The sequence below is a fragment of the Sarcophilus harrisii genome, chromosome 3, assembly GCF_902635505.1.
Source record: "Sarcophilus harrisii chromosome 3, mSarHar1.11, whole genome shotgun sequence".
NCBI classification, from domain to species: domain Eukaryota; kingdom Metazoa; phylum Chordata; class Mammalia; order Dasyuromorphia; family Dasyuridae; genus Sarcophilus; species Sarcophilus harrisii.
In genome coordinates, this window is record NC_045428.1 from 314,427,154 (window position 1) to 314,453,335 (window position 26,182).

A 26,182-nucleotide genomic window follows, 5' to 3' on the forward strand; every position below is an offset into this window, starting at 1 on the left:
AATAAAATGTATTTTATGTCATTACATTTGTTTATTCATGTGTATTTTCTCTTTTGTGAATTTTCTAATTTCTCCTCTAATTTGAAGCTTAAAAATGCTTCAACTTCACGACTATACAATGCTTTATCACTTTGAGGATGTTTTCTTTAGAGTAATTAGTCAACTAGAGAGTATTGGTATTAATCACCTCGTTTTTAAGATGAGAAGAATGAGTTTTAGATTAAATGACTTGGCTGTTGTCACATAGTGCACAGCAAAGCAAAATATTAGACCAAAATTTTCTTGTGTTAGGTCCATTGTTCTTTATATTGCCCCATTGAATAATGGTACTTCTGAAATTAAAGTTAAATTTTTCTGTTAAATGTCTGATTTGCCATATTTTATTAACTCAATCTTTGATTACATATAGGGAATACATATGTATTTTTGTCCACCCTTTATAGAGTTCAATAAATATATTGTATCATCATTTAATAATTATTTTGCCTATTAAATTATTTCATTACTTGGGTCTCATGTCTTGTTGACTTCCATGAGAATTGTGAGATTTTAAAATTAAAAATGTTTTTTCATATATTTTTTTCCTTCTCTGTATCATTCAACATATTTAACATTCCTATTCTGGTGTCATTTCATCAGAATTATCTATTTTTAAGAAACTGTACCCTGAATAGAGGAATATTCAGTGCTTATGATTGGGCCAAATTTTTTAAATGGCAATAATGCCAAAGTTAAACTTTTAATGCTATATCAATCAAATTGAGGGAATACTTTATGGAATTGATAAAATAACAACAGTTTGTTTAGAAAAACAAAAGGTATGTGGGATTTTAGTGGAAGTGATAAAAAGAAGAATGGAGGGAGGGATAGTACTTGCAGATCTCAAACTATAAAGTGTAGTCATCAGAATCATCTGGCATTGATTAAAAAAAAAAAATAGAAAGCCCAGATCAATGAAACACATTTGACGGGAAAATCAGAATAATGAAACTCACAGCCCCTCCTTCAGTTTTGTGGTAGAAGAGAATTAGAAACAAATCGGTTGGGGAATGGCTTAACAAATTGTTGTCTCTATATAATGCAATATTATCATGCCATGTAAGAAATAATAAATGTTGACTACCGAGATTTATATGAACCAGTTGCAGAGTGAAGTAAGCAGAGCAAAAAGAGCAGTATACTCAGTGAAAACAGTGTAAATGTGCAATTTACAAAAATACAAATGGAAAAAACAATCATATATACAGAAGTCAAAAGTGAATGATGCAAAATTATAAAAGATAAGCATGATTGAAAAGAGGGATATGAAAAACCATCTCTTATCAGAAGTGGGAGGAAGTCCACAGATGTTGTGCCTATTTTCAGGTTTCTTATTTTATTTTTTTGCTGAGGCAATTGGGGTTAAGTGACTTGCCCAGGGTCACACAGCTAGGAAGTGTTAAGTGTCTGAGATCAGATTTAAACTCAGGTCCTCCTGACTTCAGGATTGGTGCTCTAAACCACTGTACAGCCTAGCCGCCGCTCCCCCCCGATTTTTTTTGATGCATTAACTATTTGTGCTGAATTTTTTTTTTTTTTCATTTTTCTTTTGAAAAAAATATTTCTTATGAGATAGCTCTCCAGGAGGGAGAGGGTTACTGGGAAAAGGATATTGAGGGTGAACTATAGTTACATAAAAAATAAATAACAATACAAACAATAAAAATAAAAACTAAAACCAAAAGAAATATAAGGACTTAATTTCTAAGATGATTTTCATTGCTAAAATTACTTTTCTGTTAAAAGTATTACTGTCGTCGAAGTAACAGCATAGCCCTTCATATTTGAGTTCTTATTTTTAAATGTTCAGAAAAAGTAGTTCCTAAATCAAGATTACTTGTGGTTCTTGTTTCTTTAGTTAATGCAGTTAAATAAGTTTATTCAGCAATCAAAAAAAATCAGTTTGCTTGTTTTCCAGTGTCCATACCACATTTATACACATCAGTAAATGTATTTAACTTTAAAATTAGTCCATTTCTAGTTTTTCCAATCATCAGAACCTTGTTCAAACATTGTGTCAGTTGGGCAATTGTTAAATAGCCTTAACAGCACTTTTTTGTTTGATCAAGTTGAAAAGATGCTAGCAATACAACATTTACCATGTACTAAATAGTGTTCAGACTATCCCCCTCATTTTCTTTTTTTTTTTTTTTTTTTTAAGCTAGACTGCAAAAAGTGCTTTGTCATTTTTCTAAGGAAAACATATTTGCAGAGCCAACAGTAGTAACCTAATGTTATATAAGGTCGTGGATATGCCTAAGTTTTGTTTACTATTTTATATATTTTGTTGGCACTCTAAAATTGTGAAATTATTTATCTTTTGAGGCCATAAAGGAGCCATAGTATATTCAACTATAATAATATAATTCAAATTTTATTTTAATTTTAGAGCTATATATTTTGCAGCCTATTCCAATTGCAAGGAAAAAATGAACAATGTATTTGATCCTGATTCTACCCAGGTTCACATGATCTCAGCTGCAATGGCAGGTAAGGATCTGTAACTTTGTTTTTTTTAATTGATTATAGAGCCCTAATATTCAGTGAATTATGATGAATATAAATTGGAAAAGTTAAAAGAAATTATTTTGCTTTGTTTGATTCGGATAGTTACAGATTTTTACATTAACTGATGAACAATATTTAGTGGCATTTAAATGCTTTTTTTTTTTTTTTGAAGGAGAGATTTGGAGAGATTTGATCAAGTTAGATTAATAGTAAATATTTATATTGCCTTATTATAGTGTCATATTGAACACTTTAAAGTCAATTTTACATATGTTTTTAAACCCAACTATCACTGGCATTATAAAACTGTAGCTAATTCATTCTTCTGTCCTCCTTGATTTTTATTTGTTAGCATATTTTTCCCCCTATGCTGCATGTTTTGGCTTCTGCCTGAAATGTGCTGGCAGTTCTTGGTAAAGTATTAATTTGTCCTATGCTTAAATGCTGCAACTTTTTTTTTTTGTTGTTCTATTTCCTAGTAACTGAGATTGAATAACAAAAATTGTCTGTGAATGTGTTCATAGGATGCATTATAGGAATCAATTTTAAACATTTTATTTAGGACCTGAGTAGCATTTTTTTAATAAGGCATAAATTCTTTGTACATACTTTGCATAAAAATGTTTCCAGGAATTTCTCCAACCCTAACTACTTAGTTAAAATGTTGAGAATGATAGCTTTTACTATTAGAGTAATTGATATTTCTGAGTCTCTGCAACCACATTGTCTAACAGATGGGCCTTAAATGCTTGGTTTGAAATCAGTCCCAGTTCTGAAACAACTTGTCACTATGCTTGGTAAATAGCCAATTTCTCTCAACTGCCCTTAGGATGAGATTTTATGTATTAATACTTTATTCCAGATAAATCTATGTTGGGATGCTTCCAGGAAATTTTGAAGTAAACGTAGAAGTTTACTTTTACAAACTGATTTTTTTTTTTATCAGTCAACCAGCAAGTATTACTGAATGCCTCCTGTGTGCTACTGTATCTGTTAACTGATATCTTACTTGTGGGGTTTTTTGGATTTTGTTTTTAAGCTAAAGATAGTTCTCTTTGTTTATTTTGGACCAAAATGCTAAGTACAGGATAAACAATTAGATCTTTTTACCAAAAAATTTAAATTGAAACACTCACTTCACTAAATTTTTGAATCAGAAGTCTCTGATTGTCATAAGTATATCATATTTATCTTGCAGAATTTTTAATAATATTTTTAATAATCATTGAATAATAGAAATTTGGAGCTAGGAATATTAAAAGATTATCATGTCCAATCCCCTCATTTTGCAGAATAAGAAACCTTGGAGTATTTGCCTAATTTTATTTCACAAAACAAATTTCCTCATAGAATTATGGAACTAACAAGGATTTTAGAAATCATGTAAGTCCATCACTGATAGATTTATATATATATATATATATATATATATATATATATATATATATATATATATATATATGTATGTCAAATTCCTTGCTTTGTCAGTGGGAAGAGAATTTGGAACTCAAAAGTTTTAAAAACTAAAGTGAAAATTTGTTTTTACATGTAATTATGATAATAGTAAAATCTTAAATCTTTTTTTAATCTGTAAGATTAGAAATATTGTTTAAGTCAGTAGTTAGTAGTAGCCAAGATTAGACTAAGTCTTCATTCAGGATCCTTGAAAAAGAAAAGGCTAAATTTTTAGCCAAAAAAATCAAATTCTAACAGTGATAGAAATTAAACTGTTCATATTCTCTTGAATATTTTAGCACTTTGGTACTCTAAAGCTATGTAGGGAAACAACTTTTGTATATTTTCTACTTGAAAGTTTTGCTAGTATTTAACCAGCTTTTGAAGACTTTTCTAGTTTTATGAAAAAATAAACAACAAGAAAAGAAAAATATCAAGTTGATCTTCAAGGCCTTTTCTAGCTCTGAATATATGAGTCAATGATTATTAAAAATAAAAGGCCTTGAGCACATAAGGGATAAAGGTAACTTTACTATGTATATAGAAGATCATTTATGATATACTCCAACACGGAATTATGCCAAGATTATAGATTGTAGGCAGTTTTATTTATCTAAAATGCTTAACAATAGTGGAGTAATTTTTTTAGTTAATAAAAGTACTAGGTAAAATTTATTTTTTAAATGTTATAAATATATTTAGATAATTTCCTTTCTACTTCTTCCCCCTTTGCTTCCACCCTAAACAAATTGAGGTTTCAGAAATGTGTAGAGAATTAACTTATATTGCTTTAGATTTTATAACAAATCTTTTTTTTATTACCTGTGTTCTTTTTGCTCAGAGAATTTAAAAGTAATTTTGTATTTTCTCTGTTGACATCATTTGAAGTTAGAAAAATGAATTAACTCATACCATAAATGTAGGTATAAAATAACTTCTTATTTGTAATGGCTTAGTACATTTGTTTCACATTACCAAAAAAAAAAAAAATTGTACAGTGATTACTTAATCCTTTTTCCTGGGCATGAATAGATGTTGATTCATTATCTGTCAGTGTTCTTTACAATGCTCTGCAATTTCCCATTGTGAATTCCTTGATCCTTTTAATACATTAAGATGTTTATACTTGTTTTGGAGATCATTTCATTGTGCACTCATTGTATTCTGAGACTACTACTATTTGTTTGCAGTTATGTTTTTCTGAGAATTGTGATTCTAGGGCTTCTTTACAGTTTTCATGAGCGTTAACATTGAGCTTTGCAGTTACATACTTAACCACATGATTGGTGAAAGTGAATGGCCCCATGCAGATTCATTAAGGTAGCTTTTTTTTTTCATTCTTGAAATGACCTAGTTCAGTATGCTCTAGATATTCTCCAAAAGCATTTAAAGTTCTATAAATATGAATGATTTTATGACTCAAAAGTGCTGGAAATAGATTGCTATGAGAGCCATTGAACAAATTATTGTAGCTACTCAAAAAAATGCTAACCTTGTCACTTTAGCAATAGAAAATCTATTAAAAGTAATAATTGGTGGTATTGCCTGCAAGATTTTATTTAACAAAACTGTATTTAAGGCACTCTGTACTATATACTGGAATGCAAAGATGAAAGAAGATATTCTCCCTATCCTGAAGTTAATAATCTAATAGATGTTTATATACATAAGAAGTAACCATCTAGTGCCAAATTTTTTTAAGGTAAGGATTTAGCAAAACACCATGAATGCCTTTATTAATTTAGGTAATCTTTGAAATTAAAATTCTTTTTGAATTGTATTTTTTTCACAAAATTTATCATCAGTGTAACTTCTTAAATTTCCTTGATTTTATGTTAAATTTTTTCAGCCAAATATTTTATATAAAACAGATCTGATTTCTAATTTTTACTCAATTATTAAGTATGCTATAATACTGTGGGGAAAATTTCCATCCTTCTGAAGTTGAGACCTAAAAATTTCTTGCTGTTTTTAAGTGTTTTAAATATTTACATAGATTTCAGACATAAAAGAACAATTGAAGTAACACAAACTTTTATAGAAAAACTGTTCTTGTCTTAATTCTAAAATTAACAGATATTCTGAGAGAGGGAGATAAATGCTAAACTTGATATCAAGAGGACTTGGGTTCAAGTTTTTCATCTGGCACATAAATTGTGTGAACATAGACAAGTTATTTAAACTTTCAGTGATCCCTGGTAACAATATTAAGTCCATAAGGTGGAAATAAGTTGCCTATCCACATTGGTACAGGAAAAGTCCTTACATTGATGAAATCACTGGTCCATATTCCTTCTTGCCTGCCAAAAAAAAGCATTTCTGTTATGTGTTCTCCTAGGTGCTGGGGAGACATCTAAGGCAGTCTTTATCTTTAAAAAGTTGTGCTCTAATAGTCATTCAAATTAGAATATAAGAAGGAAAGACTTATCAGACTACTCTGACATCAAATAAACTTAACTTTTCATACTACATAAAAACAGCTGACTGGAGGTATGATGTGGTTGTTTCTTTGTTTTTATTTAAATATATATACACACATATTTCTCTACTTGTTAGTTAGTTTAGTTTAGTTAGATAGTTTAGTAGAGAAGTTTTTTAGTTTATAACTAGGAAATTTTAAAATTTCTTTCAATTTTTATATTCATGGCTCAAGAAAATAAAAGATAACAGTCTCTTTTTGGTAATAAATTCAAATAGAAATTAATTTTTAATGTATAATCAATGTAACTTTCTGAATCATCTTATTCATACATACATACATACATACATACATAAAGACAGCCTTCTGCACAAAAGTCAAATGGTTTTCAAAGTATATTATTTCTGCTTCATTTAAGCAATGAATGATATACTTAATATTTATTAAAATTAGATATTTTATCAAGAGTTTAATGGAATTTTTACATAAATTTTATTAATTGGTGATGTCCATTCATTTGACTGGATCTTTTTCTTATGTGGATATATAGTAAGCCTTTCTTTTGCTTATATTTCCCCTCTGAAAATATACATAATAAAAATATAGGGGATTAAGGTTTGGACTACTGACTTCATCAGTATAGTGAATTCTCAGATGAGATATCTTACTCTACCAGTGCAGATTGTCACCTCTGCAACTTAAAGAGTTTTTCAGGGTTACCTAAAGCACTGAGAAATTAAATGACTTGCCCTGGGTCATAATAGCCATTCTGTATCAGAGGAGATATTTGAACCTAGGTTCTCTTAGCTCTGAGGCCAGCTCCATAGCTGCGCTGCCTCTATGGAGAAATTAAAAAGTAATCTAACACATTCTAAAAGTATAGGTTTTCTTTTATGTAGAAACTCTAAGACATTCACAATTACGTTTTATTAGGGCCATTCATATTAAATAAACTAAAAAATTTATATTAAAATTAATTTATATTAATAGAGTTCACCCTTTTTTTGAGATTTTTTGTTGATTTGCTAAGATTTCTGAAAGATTTATAAATCTATAGATTTCTACCAACAATAGATGGTCTCTTCGTAATAGAATCTTAATTGTCCCTCCAGAAAACACATTTCTTCTTATTCTTCCTTGACAAGGTTAACATTTTTTTTGGTAAATTGCAGGTTCTTTTTTCTTTTAGGTAAGTATTTAACATCTCTTAAGTGAACTGCTGCAGATGGCAGAAATTTCAGTACTCAGTGCATTTTTAAAAAATCTGTGGCCTGTTCTGATATTTTTCTTTTCTTTTTTTTTAAACTTTAAAAAAGTTAGATCTCACAGTAAATAATTCTCAAATCCTTTCCAATGGGATTCAATTTGTACACATGTATCTGATGGAGGTCACTGCTTGTTGTTATGATACAGAAAAGCCTGTGTCTATTTTAGGCATTTACTGTACATTTCTCCCGTGAAAAGAGTGAGATCCTGTCATCTCATGCTCCCCATCCGCAGGTCACTTCCTGTAGAAATATGGACTAACTTAAACCTCGTGAGTACTGAACTGAGCGTCTCTTGCAGCCTCTAGTATAAGAAACACACGTTTGGTTTTTAATAGTTATAAAATAAGTAGAATGAAGGCAAACATTTTTGTTTTCTAGACTTATATGTGCATTATCTGAGAATGTGTAAAATCAATCCACAATCATTTTGCAGTAGCTTTTCATTTCAATGAAATGTTGAAGGGAAGGATCCAGGTATCTTTCATTAGAAAGACAGTATAATATGGTACCTTACTTGACCATTGCAGTTTTGATCCCCTTGGCAAAATTTAGGATGCCATTATATGAATACTTGCAAAATTTTTACACCGCAGTAATATTTAATTATTCAAGAGTAAAAGCAATGTGTTCTGATATATAGGTGATACTTGACTAACAGACTACTACTCTGGATATATATTTTTTTATCTTATGATTAAAATTTCCAAATCAAATGCAGGATAAGAATACCTTGGATCTTAGCTGTTTTATTTCTTAATTATTATTTGTTGAGAGATGGAAGGAGTGTTAAGAAAAAAATTAACTTCTCATTAGTTTTCCCCCAATACATTATTACTTATTTTTACCCATGTGTAGGTTAATTGATCCAGACACAGCACTAAAGATGCAATGCTACAGGTATTTCTCACTTAATGAAATAGGTATTTTCACTATAATTTGATGTAAATAACATTTTTCTTAGATTCTACCTTCTCTTTGATTTCCATTACAAAATCCATTTTATTGGAACTTTACAATATCACTCTTCATTATAGACCAAAACACTAGATAAACCAGATTAATTTATCTTAAATTCCCCCATTCAGTGGGATTTTGCACCTGAAATTAAAAAGAGGATGTGGTTATCTCATATCCACATTAGTGTTAAACCAAGGTTCTTTTGTGCTTAGATTATTAACAGTAATATTCTGTAGTCAGTAAGTCACAAAATAATAAAGCTTAAAAACCTTGTTGCATCAGAAACTACTTTAAAAATTCATGTCTCATATATTATGCCAGAAGCTTTTGCACTTTGGTGAAGGCTTTTTTAAACAGGTTCCAACCACCTTAAACACACTCGGAACTCTTCATTCTAAGGTAATTTTTGTATTTTAATTTTCTAAACATCTTAATCCAGTCATAGGCTTGGCCAGTTAATTATGGAATCCTTGGACAGGAAACAATAATTCATAAAGCTCAGGACCGAAATTCATTTCTAATTTAACATTAGAGACTCACTTTAATGTTTATTAGAATAGCTCTCCAAAAATTAACTAGTTTCCAGCAGTGATCTAAAAATCAGTAGATCTTGTCTGCATTGACCGTTATCTCCAACATGATGGTTATTAACTGATGGCTAGTGTCCTCATTAGGGGCTGTTCACAGATCAAGATGTTGTTTGTTGAGCGTGGCAAAGTGCTGATTGTTATGAGAGTTGGGCAATCCACCTGACAGCAGCAGCAGGGACAGTATGGCAGCATGGGACTCTCCCACATTCCGTAAGTTTGGTGGGTGTTGTTCCTTAATTAATTTGTTGACTTAACAAAATTCCCTAATTTTGGAATTGACATGAATTTCAGTTAGGTGAGAAATACCTATAGTTTGCTTCCTAACTTAAGTTTACTGTTAGATAGAGGATGTGTTTTAGATCAGAAAGCTACCATTTAAAAAAAAAAAAAAAAATTGATTTGTTTTGAGTAACAAAGGAAGGCAGAACATTGCAAAAAGAATAGCACTGAACTTAAAGAAGTAGAACTTTAGTTCAAATCCCAGCTGTCATTTAATACCTGTGTGACTTTGGGCACATTTCTTTTTCTTCTCCGAGTCTTAGTCTTCTCATCTCTAAATGAAATGAGGGGAGGGTTGGAATTGATGACCTCTAAGGTCCCTTCCAGTTCCACATCTATTAATAACACCATACTGATTTTTTTCAATGTTTATTTTAACTCCACACCCTCAATTTACAAAATTTTGTGTCTTAGAACACTATTAGTGGTAGAAACTTGGATATACAAATCACATTTTTAGAAATAGATTATAATTTGCATTGTTTGATGTTTAATTTTTTTAATTGTGCTGATAGGCCCTAGCAAAATATTTCAACTTGGCCTGTTTTCAAATAACTGCATTTATATAGAAGCAGGATGTGAGGGGGAAAGTATTTTATTTTGAAACAATATGAAAATTTTTTGTGATGCAAGGGGTCCCAATTTTTATATAAAGCCTCAAAAAAAAGTAATTGTTAACATTTTATTTTTTAAGAGCAATTCTTAAAAGCCATAATGAGCAATGCATAATGCTTTGTTCGTGTATGCTGCTTAACGGTTTTAAACTAACAAACTTTTGATTTTGCTGTTTAGACATTTAGTTATGCAAAATAAATAAATGAGGAAATGATTAATCATTAACTTGGGATGAAATTGGAAAAGGTACTGGTTTCTAAAACTTGCTTCAAAATATAATTCAGGGGTGTTTAGTTAGACCTTTTGACCTAGGAAAATGGGATTCAAAAGAGGAAAAAACTGAAACATTGATAATCACAGTTAATAAAATGTTTAAACAGGAATGATTCATATTTTATCTTCTCTTTCTTTTTTACTAAGATTATTTTTTATTAAAATTTTTCCATTTGTAATAAAAAGAAATATACCTGGCAACTCCTCAAACACATAAAAATAATTATTTTTAATATCAACTTGTCTTTCTAGAATTGTTAATCCCATTTTAATTGTATGCATATGTATTAATAAAGACTAAAAAAATACTAGGGTTACCCCAAAATACATTTTTTTAAGTACTTAAAAATAAGTACTAAAAAGGTATTAAAAATAAAAAACTGAAGAATATGCAATCTATACCAAGTCGTTTTAATAATATTATGTATGTCACTGAACAAGTTTTTCTCTTACCCCTCACCCAACAACTTTTTCCTATTTGTTAAATGGAACAACCTTTTGGATAGTCTTTAGTTATGTTTTTACAGTGTTAAAAGAGTGTCTTGGAAATAAACTTAACTGGTTATTTGGTATCATGGGGAAGAGAGGACTGTTTGATTGAATTCACATTTTTAAAAATTGGTCAAACTATTTTGCATATTATAGACATAAGCATACTAATTTTGAAAGCTAAAAATATTTATATATTTTTCAGAACACTGCCTACCTACAGTTTTATGTTGTAGTATCCTAAGTATATTACAACACAAATCTTATGAAGGACTTTCTTTAGCTAGTAAGTGGTACTATACTATTAAAACAGTTAAGATCCTTGATAATTTTTGCAAATGGGTATTCTAATATTTTACTTAAATTAAATATTTTTGAAGAAAAATGGCAAGCAATTCAGTGAAATTTTGTAGCTAAATTTTGTTCTTCATATGTACATCAAAATTCTGTTTTGCACAGCTATGAACTATGCTTTGTAAGTACCCTCTCATAGTACCTGTGTTTCACAAACCCCTTTCTTTCCTAATTTTGGGAAAGTATCAAATAATAATGCATGTAGATGTATATACACACACACACACACACATCCAGTGTGTAGCATCATAGATTGCAATTTACTGCCTAGCAGCTCAATCCACACAGAAATCTGACCCCCTTAATGTTCATGTTAGTTAGTATATAGGATTATCAGTTAAAGTTAACTATAGTGGTTAACTTTACCCTGAGTTTCTTTTTTCATTGGTTGCAGAAGTGAGAGAAAAGCACTGATTTTTGTGGGTATGTCTTTAAGCAGATGAAAAATTACATTTGATATATTAACCTTAACATAAAGCACAGTAGTTTGTATAAATAGTAAATAACTTATTTTACCATTATTTTAACAATATTAATATTTGTATGCTTACACATGTATTCATGAAGCCAATCAATATCCTTCCTTTTGGAAGCCCTAGTGAAATACTGAAATATTGGCAATTATTTGAGAGTTAATGTAGTGTAGCTGTTATAGAGATAGTAATTTATATATTTATCTGAACCTTAGTAACATCTGTTCAGTTTGCATGCTTTTTAAATTCCAGACTAAATTTCAAATACAATGTTTTTTAAATAGGTAAAATTGTAGTTTCTTTTTTTTTTTAATTTAGTAGAAATTGATTCCTGAATGAATTTCAGTTTAGAAAATAGAAGGTACTCTCAGAGCTTTTTAGATCAGGAGAAGAATTTATATGCGTTTATATTTTGCCTTTTAAAGGGACTTATTTAGATAAGATCTGAATTGGAAAAATGTATTCATAAAAAATAAATTATAAAAGAAAAAGTTTTAAAATAGTTATTTAAAGAATAGTCTCCATCAGCAAAAAGTTACTGTGTATGTATTACAGGGTTTTAAAAAATTCATATTAATTTTAGTGTTTTTTATTGTTGCAAGGACTAATTTTAACACATTTATTTAGGTTTTACTGCAATTACGATGACCAACCCAATTTGGCTCATAAAAACTCGGTTACAGCTTGATGCAAGGTATGTATTCATTAAAAAATAAGTTCATTGAAATCACTTTTCAGTTTGATTATTGTCTACCCAAGTATAAGGGTAGAGAAGGTAATTCAACAAGTTGTGTTTTGTTTTGTTTTGTAAAACTAGACAGAACCTATTCCTATATTCCTAAACAGAACCTATTTTATTCAACTGAAAGTTCAGTGAGTCACACAGTGTGATATGACAGCTAACAAAGCTAACCTAATCTGAGTAAATAAACATACTACCAGAGTTGGGCGGAGCATTTCTGAAGCATTGTTTTTACTTCTAGTTGACAGTGAGGAAGCTGATCAGTGATTTGATGGAACAAACAATGGATATGGAATGAAAGGATCTGAGTACCAAGCCCAACTCTGCCTCTCCTTAGTATGACTCTGAGCAAGATACTTATCTTTTCTGGACTTCAGGTCCCTCATTCATAAAAAGAAGAGGTTGGAATAAAAGACCTAACATCCCTTCCAGCTCCCAAGTTATGATCCTTTGATCTCCAAGGTCCCTTTCAACTCTGATTCTGTGTGTGAAAAATAGTTAAAGAATAGTTGGCCAAGAAACGAGGTCTCATGATGTAAATATGATTAATGCTTTTTAGCTCCAGAGGACAGAAATTACGACCAAGGACAGGAAGTTACAGAGATGCAATTTCATTTTATTATTTGAAATTTTTTTCTAAAAAATTAGAATTATCCAAGAGAAGAAATGGATTTCTTTGTGAGAAGCACAGTTAGTTTTTACACAAAAGCTAGATGATCTGCTAGAGATGTAGGTTAGATAAGACGTTACAGTAGTCAGTTTGTATATTTCTTTCCAGTTTAAATTTCCCTAGTATAATAGGAGCCTGTTAAAGTGTCTCCTTATTCTACATCTTCTGATAGAAGATAAAATTGGACATAGACCCAAAAAGGATTAAGTAAATATTTGTTCATAACTCACCATTGCCTTCTTCTAGTTCTTCTAGTCACTGACTTGACCAAAAGGTCAAAAACCAAATGGTTTTCTCTCCTATATGTTCCTAGTAATAATTGCAGAACAAGGGAAAAGTTCATTGCTTCTGCTATTTTGGTAGCAATAATTTGCTTAGGGCTACAGCAGGTGTGTGGGCAAGTAGAAGTATATGGTTGCTACTTCCATTGCACTGGTAGCACTTTTCTTTTTCATTCCCAAAACAGTAGTTAAATAAGAGAAAAGGCACTTGTGAATCAGAGTTGTCCAGGAGAACAGGACAATTTTAAAATGGAGTTTGTAATGGATTGATAACATACCAATACAAACTACTTCCAAAAGCAAACTCCCCTTTGCTTCAATAAAAGAAATATTAACCTTTTAAAGGAGGAAAAGTCTTATAGGAAAATTCTGATTTCCTTTGTTGTAAACCATTAAAAATATTTAATTTAGGATTATTTGGAAAAATACTTAATCTCTGGCCTTCCTCGTATAGCTGATTAAGAGATAATCCAAATCCCTATACTTTCACCAAGTATCACCTAGCTTTACCCAACAACTCTTCATTCCACTGCCTTCGATTACTGGCCTCTGATGGCCCTGCAAATTCCAAATTTCTCCCTTTCTACTAACCATGTCATTCCTTCATAGTTTTTATAACCTAACTACAACAGGGTCATACAAGTAAAATTTATCTATATAATATAATATATATTATAGCCAATATATCTGCACTACATGATCTAGTCTTCCTGAAGCATCTCAATAATCTTCACACCACAGCCCTCCATCTCCTTTTCATTTTTTAATGGGATAATCATACAGGAGAAGCTGGTACCAAAGTTATGGTCTGTATTACAGCACTCATTCATTATCTTGCTCCCCAAAGCCTGCCCTGCCCTGAACCTCCTTTGAGGTGAAAGTCACCAAAGTTCACAATCTTGCCATCATCCTAAACTCTTAACTTTCTAACTCCACATAACTAGTCATTTGCCAAACAGTGATTCTACCTACATAACATCTCACTTCTTTTCATTCACACAACCTTACTCAAACCTTTTGTCTCAACTATTGTAGTTGGCCCCTATTTGGTGTCCTACCGCAAGTTTTTTTCTTCATTCCAAAACTCTCCACACAGAGTTCAGAAGTGATTTTCCATTCACATTTTGCAGATAAATAAACTAAACTTGGAAAAATAAAAGGACATTTAGAAAGAGGCAGTTATTAAATTTATAGTGAATAATCTATTTTACTAAATGACCTTCCGCCAGATTTTTTTGACCAATCTAAAATAAAGCAAACTAACACTTACTAAATCCCATTGATTTTGAAGAAAAAGGTGTGAATATTTCCTTATTATAATCTCTGTTTAAATTATATTTAATTTTATCTGTAATTTTAATGTAACACCACATTGCTGAAATCAAGGAGAGTTCAGAACAGAAAACCTTCCCAAGGTCACATAGACTTTGCTTTTTGATTGTTTCAGTCTTTTTTCTTCTGTTAACAAATTTTCCCTCTCCCTCTTAGCTCTCTTTATCATTCAAAAAAAAAAAAAGAAGAAGAAGAAGAAAGAAAGAACAAATTCTCACATGGTCATAGTCAAAAATAAATCTCTACATTTTGAATCCATCACCTCTCTTTCATTAGGTTGATAGCATACTTCATCATTGGTTTTTTGGAATATTGGTTGGTTATTGCATTAAATCAGTTTTTGAGTCTTTCAAAAAGTATTTGTCTTTTCAGTGTTATATAAATTGTTCTGATTTTTCACTCTGAATCAGCCTGGTACAAATCTTACAAGGTTTCTCTGAAACTGTGACCTCATTTCTTACATACAGTAGTGTTCTGTTTCATTCATATACCACCATTTGTTCAGATATCCCTCAATTGATGGGTATCCCCCTTAGCTTTCTAATTATTACCATAGAAAGAGCTACAATAAATACTTTTTAAGTAATAAGTCCTTTTTCTCTTAAAAATTTCTTTACTTGAAAAGAAGTCTTTCTTTGGTCTCTTTGGGACAAAAACCTAGTGGTAGTATTGCTAGATACTGCACACTTTAATATTTTTTTAGACATAGTTCCAAAATGTTTTCTGAAATGGATAAATTGCACAGGTTAGTATTTTTTTTAGACATGGTTCCAAATTGCTTTCTGAAATGGATAAATTCACAGCTCCCCTAGTCATGCCTGTTTTTCCTTAGCAACCTCCATTTAAAATTAAAATTCCTCTCCAATAACTGATTCACATAAACCCTTTCTGTTAACAAACTACCCCCCCCCCCCAGTTAGACAGAAAAGAATTTAAAAGTAATAGTCCTTAAGTACAAGTCTAACTTATTCTTCCCTACTAAATAACTCAAGTGGCTCCCTGTTGACTTGAGGATAAAATATTCTTCCACCTTTATCTCATTCTTTTTCAAAATTATTTTTTGAATAAATATCTTGTGTTATACATTTGTTAATATGTATATATTAGTGCTGTGTATCCAAAACTGTTTTACTGACAGGAAGGTTATGATCAAAAAAGTTTAAAGATTTTTTTTTTGACAGTCAGCCATATGTAAAATTTTTGAGGGGTCTGTACTAATTGCTTTTATAATCACTCCCTCACCAACAGTGACCAACAACTTATTAAGTGATTATTCCAAAAAAAAAAAAAATTACTTTTTTTTTTTTTTTTTTTAAACAAAAACCAGATGCCTGGAAATTTTCAACTCTTAATTATCTTTGCTTAAAATAGGATAATGTATTACTGAAAATCTTGGCTGTGGTTGGCACAATGGCAGTACTTTTATAATCTCTCCTACCTTTCTATTGTTAGTGGATCACCACTGAAGGAGGGCTTAATGTGACAGTTTTCTGTTACCATGAAGACAAAAATCTGCAGACCAAACGCATTTAGTAATCATTGAGGTGGTTACCATTATGCTTGGGAGTTTGCCATCTCTCTGACTAAAAGGATGCCACTCTGTATGCATCATTTTAGTATTTGAGATCTGAAATGTGAGATTGCTAGTACCAGTCTCTTAGGGACTTAGCCATCTTTCTCTTCATTCCTTGGTTGTCATTGCTCTTGTTGATTTAATTATTTCTTATATTAATGATTACAAAGTCTAGTTTTGATCTTTACCAAACTCCATACTCCAATTCAAAGATAGACTTTGTGTTGAATCATCAAGGAATCTGGGGAAGTAAAGAAGAAAGTGAGAGGTCCCAGGCAGAGGGTATAGCCAGTGCCGAGGCAGAGAGGTGGGAAATGGTCCAGCAAGTAATATAGTGTCAGATTGTAGAATGTACAGAGGGGAATAAAATGTAAGAAAGTTAGGAAGACAGTAAGGAACGAGATTATGAGAACTTTAAATGCCAAACAGGATTTTCTCTTTTATCCTGGAGTATTTATAGGCAACTGCTGAAACTTGTGGAGCACGTGAGGGGTCTTCAGTGTGACATTGTTAGAATTTTACTTGGGGCAGCTTATTGGAGGGTAGGGACACACTCTAGAAAGTTATCAATAGTATTGTGACTGTGAATGTGGAGCCAGGAGGCTATGTACTGAGAGTTATTTTGAGGGTAGAAACAATAAGACTTGGCAGCAGGTTTGATGTGTGGAATGCATGAATGGAATAAGTTAAGGATACTGAGATTATGGGCATGGATAACTGGGAGGATGATAGTGCTCTCAATTGTAATAAGGGAATTTAGAAGTGACTAAATAATGGAATTTAGTCCATTAGACTAAATGGAATCTGAAGTCCATTTAGACCTGGAGTGATATTTTTGACCATGTTGAGTTTGAAATGCCTAGAGGACATCCCAGTTTGAGATATTCAAAAGATTGCTGGAAATGCAAGACTAGTTCAACAGAGAGAGTAGTACTGGATATATAAAACTGAAAATTTTTTGCTTAGAAAATGATCATTGAACCTCTAAGAGCTAATGAAATCATCAAGTGAGATAATATTGAGCAAAAAGAGAAGTCTCCAGATGCAATGTTGCAACATCAATGAAGAACTAGCAAAAGAGCCTGAGGGGGTAGTTGACTCAGTTGAATAAGAAAATCTAGAGAAGAGAGAGTATCCTGAGGAGGAAATGATCAACAGTGTCTTATATTGCCAAGATCATGAAGAATAAGGACTGAGAAATGGTATATGTGAAACATACACAAAAGAATATAGACAATTTGAAGCATCTAACTTCTTTGAGGCCCAGTTGAAATCTTACTTCCTTTTAGGATTGCCTGACTTTCCTAGGCCTCAGTAAATTTATCTCCTCTTAAAGCCCTGTAATATTCAATCTGTATAACACATTTGGAACTTAGATGCTAACTCGTCTGATTATCTTTTTGTACATGTTTGTCTTATTTCCTCAAATTATAAGTACCTTGACAGTCAGGATTCATAACTTACTTTATTTTGTCCCTTTTATAAGTACTGAGTTTTATTCTTTACACAGTAGATACTTAATGTTTTATTGATAAAGGTGTACTATAAGGAATGCTAGAATAATTTTTTTTAAGATATTACAATAAAAGGAATCCATGGAGTTTAAGAAGAGTTAAGCTTGGGGGGGGGGGGGGGCTGCTAGTTGATAGTGTATAGAGCACCAACCCTTGAATTCAGAAGGATCTGAGTTCAACTCCACTTAACCCCAATTGTCCCCTTCCTACCCCCCCCCCAAAAAAAAGAGTTAACTATGAAAGATTTCTTGAAGAAGCCAAATTTTAACAATAAAGATCTATTTTGCAAAGGAAGCCAGGAGAGAATGTTTTTACATAGGTACCGCATGTGTAATGAGCAACAATTACTATTTACATATTCTTAAATATAGGCAAATTCACCATAACATTAATGTTTTGGGCATAGCGGGTATCTGTTTCAACTTGTATACAAGGAAGTTTAATAATTTCTTTAAAGATGTGAGCTTACATCAAGAATTGAGAGTGAGACACATAAGGGTGGCTGTGTATATGTGTTTAATGTTCAACATAATATTTCTTGGTTAGCCATTTGGAATATGAATTTTGAAATACATTTTTAAAAAATTTTAAACTCATTGCCAATCCCTGATCTTCATAGTTTACAAAATGTTTTTCTTTATCAAAAGTGATATATTCTTCTGCCATTTCTACTATATTTAGATTTCTTTTTTGAAAAATACTATATTTGGAACAGCTAGGTGGCACAGTGAATTGAGCATTAGCCCAGAAGTCGGGAAGACTTAGTTAAAATTTGGTTTCAGACACTTAATACTGCCTAGCTGTGTGATCCTGGGCAAGTCACTTAACCCCAATTGTCTCAGGGAGGGAAAAATTAGACTCAAAATTTTTAAGTTTTTGATAATTCATTGTCATTTTGTTTTTCAGAAACCGTGGAGAAAAGCGAATGAGTGCTTTTGATTGTATCCGTAAAGTATATCAGACAGATGGACTCAAAGGATTTTATAGAGGCATGTCTGCTTCATATGCTGGCATATCTGAGACTGTTATTCATTTTGTTATTTATGAAAGTATTAAGCAAAAGCTACTGGAACATAAGACTGCTTCTAATATGGAAGATGAAGAAGATTCTACAAAAGAACCTTCAGATTTTGTGGGAATGATGTTGGCTGCTGCCACCTCTAAAACTTGTGCCACATCTATAGCATATCCACATGGTAAGAGAATTTTGATTCCTAATAGTCTAATCCTTTTTACAACATATCTATACAGAAGCTCTTCAGTGTCAAACAGTGTGTTCAGTGTTGACAAAAAATTCCAATAGAGTCCATTGGAGTTCATTCATTGATTTGACTTGTATGAATGTTGCTTTTTTATTCAGCATTCATCTTCTTGATCTAGCTCATTAGTAGAACAAGTAGGTTAGGTAGATTCTGTGACAAGAAAGCATGTATACAAAAATACTTATAACAGCTCTTTTTGTTATGTTAAAGAACTAAGAAAAAAGGAGATTAGTCATCGATTGAAAAATGGCTTAACAGATCATAATATAAATGTAATATAACAGTCCTTAAGAAATAACAAAAAAGATAGTTTTAGAGAAACCTGGGAAAAACTTGGATGAATTGATACATAATGAAGTGAGTAAAATCAAGAGGGGAAAAAAGGTATACAATAAACTTGGAAAGATTTAAGAGTTATGATCTGTGCAATGACCAAATATTCTAAAGGACCAATAATGAAACATTCTATCCACCTTCTGATAGAGGGGATGGACCCCAACATGCAGTATATGTATTTTTGGACATGACAGTTGTATAGATTTGTTTTTCTTGACTATGCTTATTTGTTAGAACAATTATATTTTTCCTTTTTCTTTGAGTTGAGGAATTTGTTAGATGGGTTCTAGCAAGTTTAGGGGCGAGAAGGGGAATGAAATATGAAACAAGGCCTTTGAAGCATCCTTAAAATTATCCACGAAAAAGTTTAAAATGAAGTACAAGCATATATTGTTTTGAAATACCATGTAGAAAATAACAATACTTTTTGTAAAGCCAGTTTGTACAGAATAGAAATTCATGATTTCTCGGTGAACCTCTTTCTGTTCTACTTTTTATATGTGGAAATATTTTTTTTTTTTTTGATGTTCCTTTAAATTTAATTGTATTTTTTTTCTTTTTAAGAAAAATTTTAACAATGGGGAAGATATAACCTAACTGGAAAGTGTTGTTAAAGTGTCTTTATATAAAATAATAAGTAACAATGTCTTTTTTTTCTTCACACAGAGGTTGTAAGAACAAGGCTACGTGAAGAGGGAACAAAATATAGATCTTTCTTCCAGACACTATCTTTGGTTGTTCGAGAAGAAGGATATGGGTCTCTCTACCGTGGTCTAACAACACATCTGGTCAGACAGATTCCAAACACGGCTATAATGATGGCCACCTATGAACTGGTAGTCTACTTACTCAATGGATAGCAGTAGTTTGCTGCAGTCCTAAGGAGGGAGAAGACCAAAAGATTGCAGTGGACCATAGAATGTCAAAGCCAGCTTGGTGGACAGAAGAAAAATCATTCGGGAACATATAGCTATGCCCTAAAAGGATGATTGGTGTAGGAATCATTGCAGTCCTGCTACCTTATTTGGCTTTTTGGGGCAATGTAACAAAACCTGGGCCAGCTCTTTATCTCTTAAGGGAATGCCTTTAAATATTCCATTTTTCAAAATTGCCATTTTCTCTAATGTGTGCCCAACAGAGTTAAATTCTGATTCCTGATAAGGTGGGAGTATCTAATGTTTTTACTCCATGAGTACTTTTCCAAGCAATGCCTCCAATAAACATTAATTGTACTATCCTCTTATCAAAAGATAGAGTTGGATAAAACATGTATGTGTTCAACTCTATATTGTTTTGAGTTAATTTTAAAAATCTGAGTATCATTTCCATGTTATTTTTGATAAGGTCATCAGATCTTGTGGCCTAAAATGAATTATTACTCACAATAGTCATCTTTATGTTAACTGGTAAAATGTCTGAAAAGGATATATTAAATCCTTTAATATTGAATTTTTTGTTTCCATTTGTGCCAGCTCTTGGTTTTGAGCAAAATGAGCCTTTTAAATAACTTTAGTAAATACACTTCAGGTAGTAAGTATGCTTTCTGCAGCAGATTATGGATCCACCTGGGTTGATTTTTTTTTTTTTAATGAACCACAGAAAAATTGATTGTTGATTATTTTAGTGACTACATTATGTCCTGAAATCTTCCCTACGTTGTAATACATGAAGACAAAAAAATAAGATTCTTTGAAAAATAATTTGCTGGACCTAGATGTCATTTAATTGAAGGGAAAAATACTTTACCACTTGTGAATTTTGTTGTTTCTTGTTTATAGATATATCCCTATATATTAAGAACTTTTGATTTCTAGCCCAATGCAGTCTTCATCCAGTTAAATGGAGAAAATGGTAATTAAGAATGTTTTAAAGCATTTCCCTTGCATATTATATCCCTTCTTTAAAGAGCAGCATTATGTTAAATTGTGGCAACACAAACATTAAAAAGGGGCCCCTAACATCTGACTTGAAGATAATAATTTTATTGACTTAGTTTTGTAAATGATATTTACAAATTGCATTTGACAAGAGAAGTTCATTCTGTAATAATTTACTAAGTGATAAATCATAAAATGTTAAAGTTAAATGTGCTAACAATATGTAGCTTTTAACATTACTATTAGACTTCTCAGTTGCACCTTTTAATACTTAAATACGGTTTATATCTATGGTGGCCCTTAACAAAGATGTTTACTATGATTTTGTCGGTAGGCTTCTCCATATGGAAGTTTTTACACTGGTTTACAGAAGAGTGCAATTAATCTCCAGTGTGACATTTCAGTATACATAGGACTGTAAGTTTTGTGCAATGGCTTTATATTAAGAACGACTCCTTAAGCACTTTGTGGCCTTTTTTGTGGGCTGGAAGGGAGGGAAGCTTGTGATTTTTTTTTTCCATGTTAAGATTCTGAAATATTGGTAAAGAATATTAGTGTTCAAAACAAAAATTGTTCACAAAAGTATTTTTTTCCTGATTCCCATATACTATAAGAGAAACTATGTCTCGTCTATTTACTCATGGAATGTGTTATATATCATTTTGGAGTTCTATGTGTTATATCTATAAATAGTTTTTCTTGTAAAAGTTTCTAATGTACTCTCTTCATTGATAATGTTCTCCCCACTGAACAACTTTGGTGAGCCATTGCAAGGTTCAACATGGAAATGTAGCAGTTTTCCTCTGCCATCAGCATTGAAGCACAGTGATCTCCTAATTTTCCTTTAACTTTAAAACTGGATATTTTTGAGGTGCTTTGATTAGAAATAGAGTATTCCAGTCAATTTGGAAATCAAAAGTGAATTAAATGTAATAATAATTGATACACTTTGAACTAATTTTTACCTTAATGTATTTATTGAAAAACACTGAAAAAGAGGATTTTTCTAACTCATATTCATAGACAAAGTCTACATCATGAATGTATTTTAGCCTTTCTGGTGCCACATAATGCTACTTAATTAATTACAGTGCCATATGCCCCATGAGTGACTCAAAACATTAGTTGAATTGAATGTGGAACAGAGGCTCTTCATATCATAATGGGATTCAATAAATACCTAAATGATAACAACAAAACTAATAGCTAACAAAACCTTACTTAGTTACTTCAAGTTAAAAGATGAGTGCTGTTTAAAGATTAAAACAGGTATTCTAATCCTGTATAAATTAAATTTGCCTTTAATGCATGCATACATACAACATTTAAACATTGTATTATGTATGTAACCAAAAAATATAGTATAATAATCTCTTGCTGTGTTGTACTACTTGAAAAAAACAACAATGAATTCTGATGCTAATTGACAGTTCTTATGTCAGATTTTCCAAAGCACAATCTCCAGAAGGAAAGTTTATGTGTAGAGATATATTAGGATTAAATTATGTAGGAAATACATATACAAAAATTTTGTTTACCAGAGCTTTATTAAAAGTTTCCACCTCTTTTGGTTTTTATTGATTTTAATTGCAGAAACAATTTGTCAGGCTATCAGAGTGTTTGAATCAATTACCCCCTACTCCCCCCCTCCTTTTTTTTTTTTTTTTTTTTTACCATGTCTCATATTCTGTCTTCTGTTTGTCATTAGATCATAATATATGATTTCAGGGATAGAGACAGCCAATTAGCATTCTTCAGGATGTACCTATTTATATGTAATCCCCATGGAAATTTAGTATATATGTGATTATAGGTAAAATATCAGTCCAGGAATAACATTCTGTAGTACTCTAATAGAACAGTAGGTGGGACTCTAGTATATACTGGGTCATAGCATAGAAACAGATGCATGAGTTTTATTGTCCAAATTTGAGCTTTTTTGGCTATAATCATAGTATGAATCCATGAAACATGTGTACACCAAAGCTTTTTCTTCTCATTATGGATAAGACTTTGTGGAACAAACATTACAAAAAGTAGCACCTCAAAAATTAATAACTTAAAACCACAATAGAAGGAATATCATTGGATTATGTAATGGCATTGACTCCTTATAAATCGTGACACAAGATATGAAACACCATAATTACTACATTGGAACCAGAAGACTTTGGGTATTACAAAGAAAAATGGTGTTTAATCCACCTTTAATTGAAGTATAAGTATTTCTTTAAAGTTTTTAGAATGGCCTTAAATTATATTTAAAAAAAAATACATGTATGTTATAATTATTAACTTTTTAATGTTAATTCAGCCAAGCTATCCCTTCATCTTTTGGTATTGTGTTAGTTGTTTACATAACCGTCTCCTGTTCTGTTAGTATTGTAGGGACACCTTTGTGATAGCATACTTCATCCCTTTCCTAATCCAGCATTGATCATGACTTTTAACATTCCTGAGACATTACTTCCAAAGAATTTAAATTGGAAAAAAGACATTTTTGTATAAAACTCCATAAAATGAGCCCAGAAATATCCTTGGGTAAATGTACTCTTTTCTGTCCTACCCTGCCACCATCTCTTCTTGCTTATCCTTCATGTTACTTAACCTCTGCTCATTTTTTATTACTCCTTCCAGGAACTGAAAATTGTAATATCACTTAGGAGTTTGTGTAGTTTTTTCTTTTTTGTCTTTACCCCTACATATGTGAATTTTAAAATTATGACCTGTCAGTCATATCTAAATAGTTGACTCCATGAAAGTTGAAGTACTTTGACATTCTTGTGAGGTTTGCTATTCTTGCATCTACGTAAGTGGCTGTAAATTGTGTGCATATACCCTATATTTATGTTATCTAGCTGACATTTGTTTGGACTGTTAAAATTCAAGAATTAAAATGCTTATGCAAATACGTGACTTGCTTTTGCTACTATTTTGTAAAATTCGTTATCTGGCACTTTGAAATTTTAGTTATACTTTCTTAGGATTTTAAATAGAGCAAAAATGGCTGCTGTTCCTTTACTTCAAGAGACTTTTGTTTTCCAGGACATTGAGGTTATCTGTTACAGGAATAAGAAACAATATCGTAACATTTAATATTAAATCCCTTGCATAGCATTTTTTTCTTATTATTAATTTTCCTTTTCATTTCCATTGAGGACAAATATTGTTTTAAAAACTCCAGATTTTTGGTTTAGTTTTAAAATAAATGACTCCTTATCCTGTTATATGAAGGATATTTAATTCATACAAATTTATTAAATTACTTCCCAGTTATTTTGCTTGTAAAATGATGCAGTGTTAGTTTGGAGAGAACTTAAAAGTTGTTGAGGTAAGAAGTGTAAATATCTATATGTAAATTTAATTTGCTAGGACATCTACTTAGATATTCTAGTGCTAGGAAGAAATAATAGCTTTTATGTAATGCTTTAATATTTGCAAAGCACTTTACATATGTTTTTCATTTGATGCTCTTTAGCAACCCTGTGAGATAGGCATTATTTCCAATTTGATGGAATGAAAATGCTGATATAAACAAATGATTTTATATATTCACACAGCTAATGAATGTCTTAAGATTGGATTTGAACTTTGGTCTGTCTTATTCCGAGCCCAGCACTCCATTCACTGAGCCCTAGCTGCCCAATTTGGGCTCCATGCAAAGAAAAGTTTCTCAACCTTTCGAGCTATACATAGACTAGAATTATCGCCAGAGGAAGATGAGTTCCCTGTGATTATCTTCAAGCAGGAGTTGAATAGGGAAGCCAAAGACAATTCCTGTTCAGACATTGGTGGAATAGATGGTCTCTTAAAATTCTAGGATCTTGTTCTTGCACTAGCTGTCTTACAGGGATATTGGGAGAAAAGGTATTTGTAAGTTTTAAGATAATCTAGAAGTGTGAGTTACTGTTATTGTGTCCCTAGACTAGATATTTAAAAGAAGAAAGAATAATTTAAAGGTCCCACTCAACTCTTACCTAAACTATATTCAGTACTGAAAGAAATTGGCAAAAATTAGAAAATGTGATTGTTTAAGCATTTTTCCAAATGCTAGAGCAGCTAAGATTTTGAGTTTGACTTTAAAAAGTATTAATGATTCTGAAAAAATTAGGGAGAGAATGGAAAAGTCAGGATGTCTGATTTCATTAAAATAGGGAGATCTAAAGAAACTCACACCAGTACAAACTGGTAGCTGTTCTGCAGTTTATAATTTTACAGTGGCCTGGAACATATAAAAGTTGACCTCCACCCCAAAGTTACATTACCAATATGAAGAAATAGGTTTTGAACCCAAGTCATCTTCAATTGAAGGTTTCCTAGTCACTATATTAGCCATTATAATCTCATTTGAGATAGAAAGAATACTTGAAAACACATAGAAGGCACTTAATAAAGGCTTATTCTCTTCACCTCCTTCAGTGGCTTAAATTTATACTTTTTTTTTTTTTAAAGATCATGCAACTTTCTTCAATTTTAAATATTTATGACATTTTATATAGGATTTGATTTAGAGGGCAGCTAGATGATGCAGTGGATACAGAGCCAGCCCTGGAGTCAAGAGGACCTGGGTTCAAAAAAGCCTCAAACACTTAATACTTACTAGCTTTATACCCATGAACAAGTCATTGAAGTCCATTTGCCTCATCAAAATATAAATCAATAGAGACTATTTTAGACATTGACATAATATTAAGCGCTACCTGAACTTATGTTCAACACAAAACAATTCTCTAAACATAATTCTCTTCCCACTAAAGAAGTTAATTATTAAGCAGAGAGACAAAGAAATGATAGTTGAGGCTTATATGAGATAGAAATTGTAAAGGCTTTAACTGCAAGTTTGAGGTGGGTTTGGACTGTGTGACATCTCACTCTG

The 26,182-nt window shown here is 31.4% G+C and overlaps 1 protein-coding gene across 1 annotated transcript in view; it reads left to right on the top strand.

Moving 5' to 3' along the window:
• The window catches only part of SLC25A36 (solute carrier family 25 member 36), a 43,179-nt gene extending 18,959 nt beyond the window's left edge, over positions 1–24,220 (top strand). Inside the window, exons 4-7 of the mRNA XM_031959832.1 lie at positions 2,429–2,529; positions 12,347–12,413; positions 18,738–19,027; positions 20,096–24,220. Of these exons, the coding sequence (XP_031815692.1) occupies positions 2,429–2,529; positions 12,347–12,413; positions 18,738–19,027; positions 20,096–20,289 (652 nt within the window). The 3' untranslated portion in view covers positions 20,290–24,220. The remainder of the gene's footprint in view (positions 1–2,428; positions 2,530–12,346; positions 12,414–18,737; positions 19,028–20,095) is intronic.
• Positions 24,221–26,182: the final 1,962 nt, after the last annotated feature.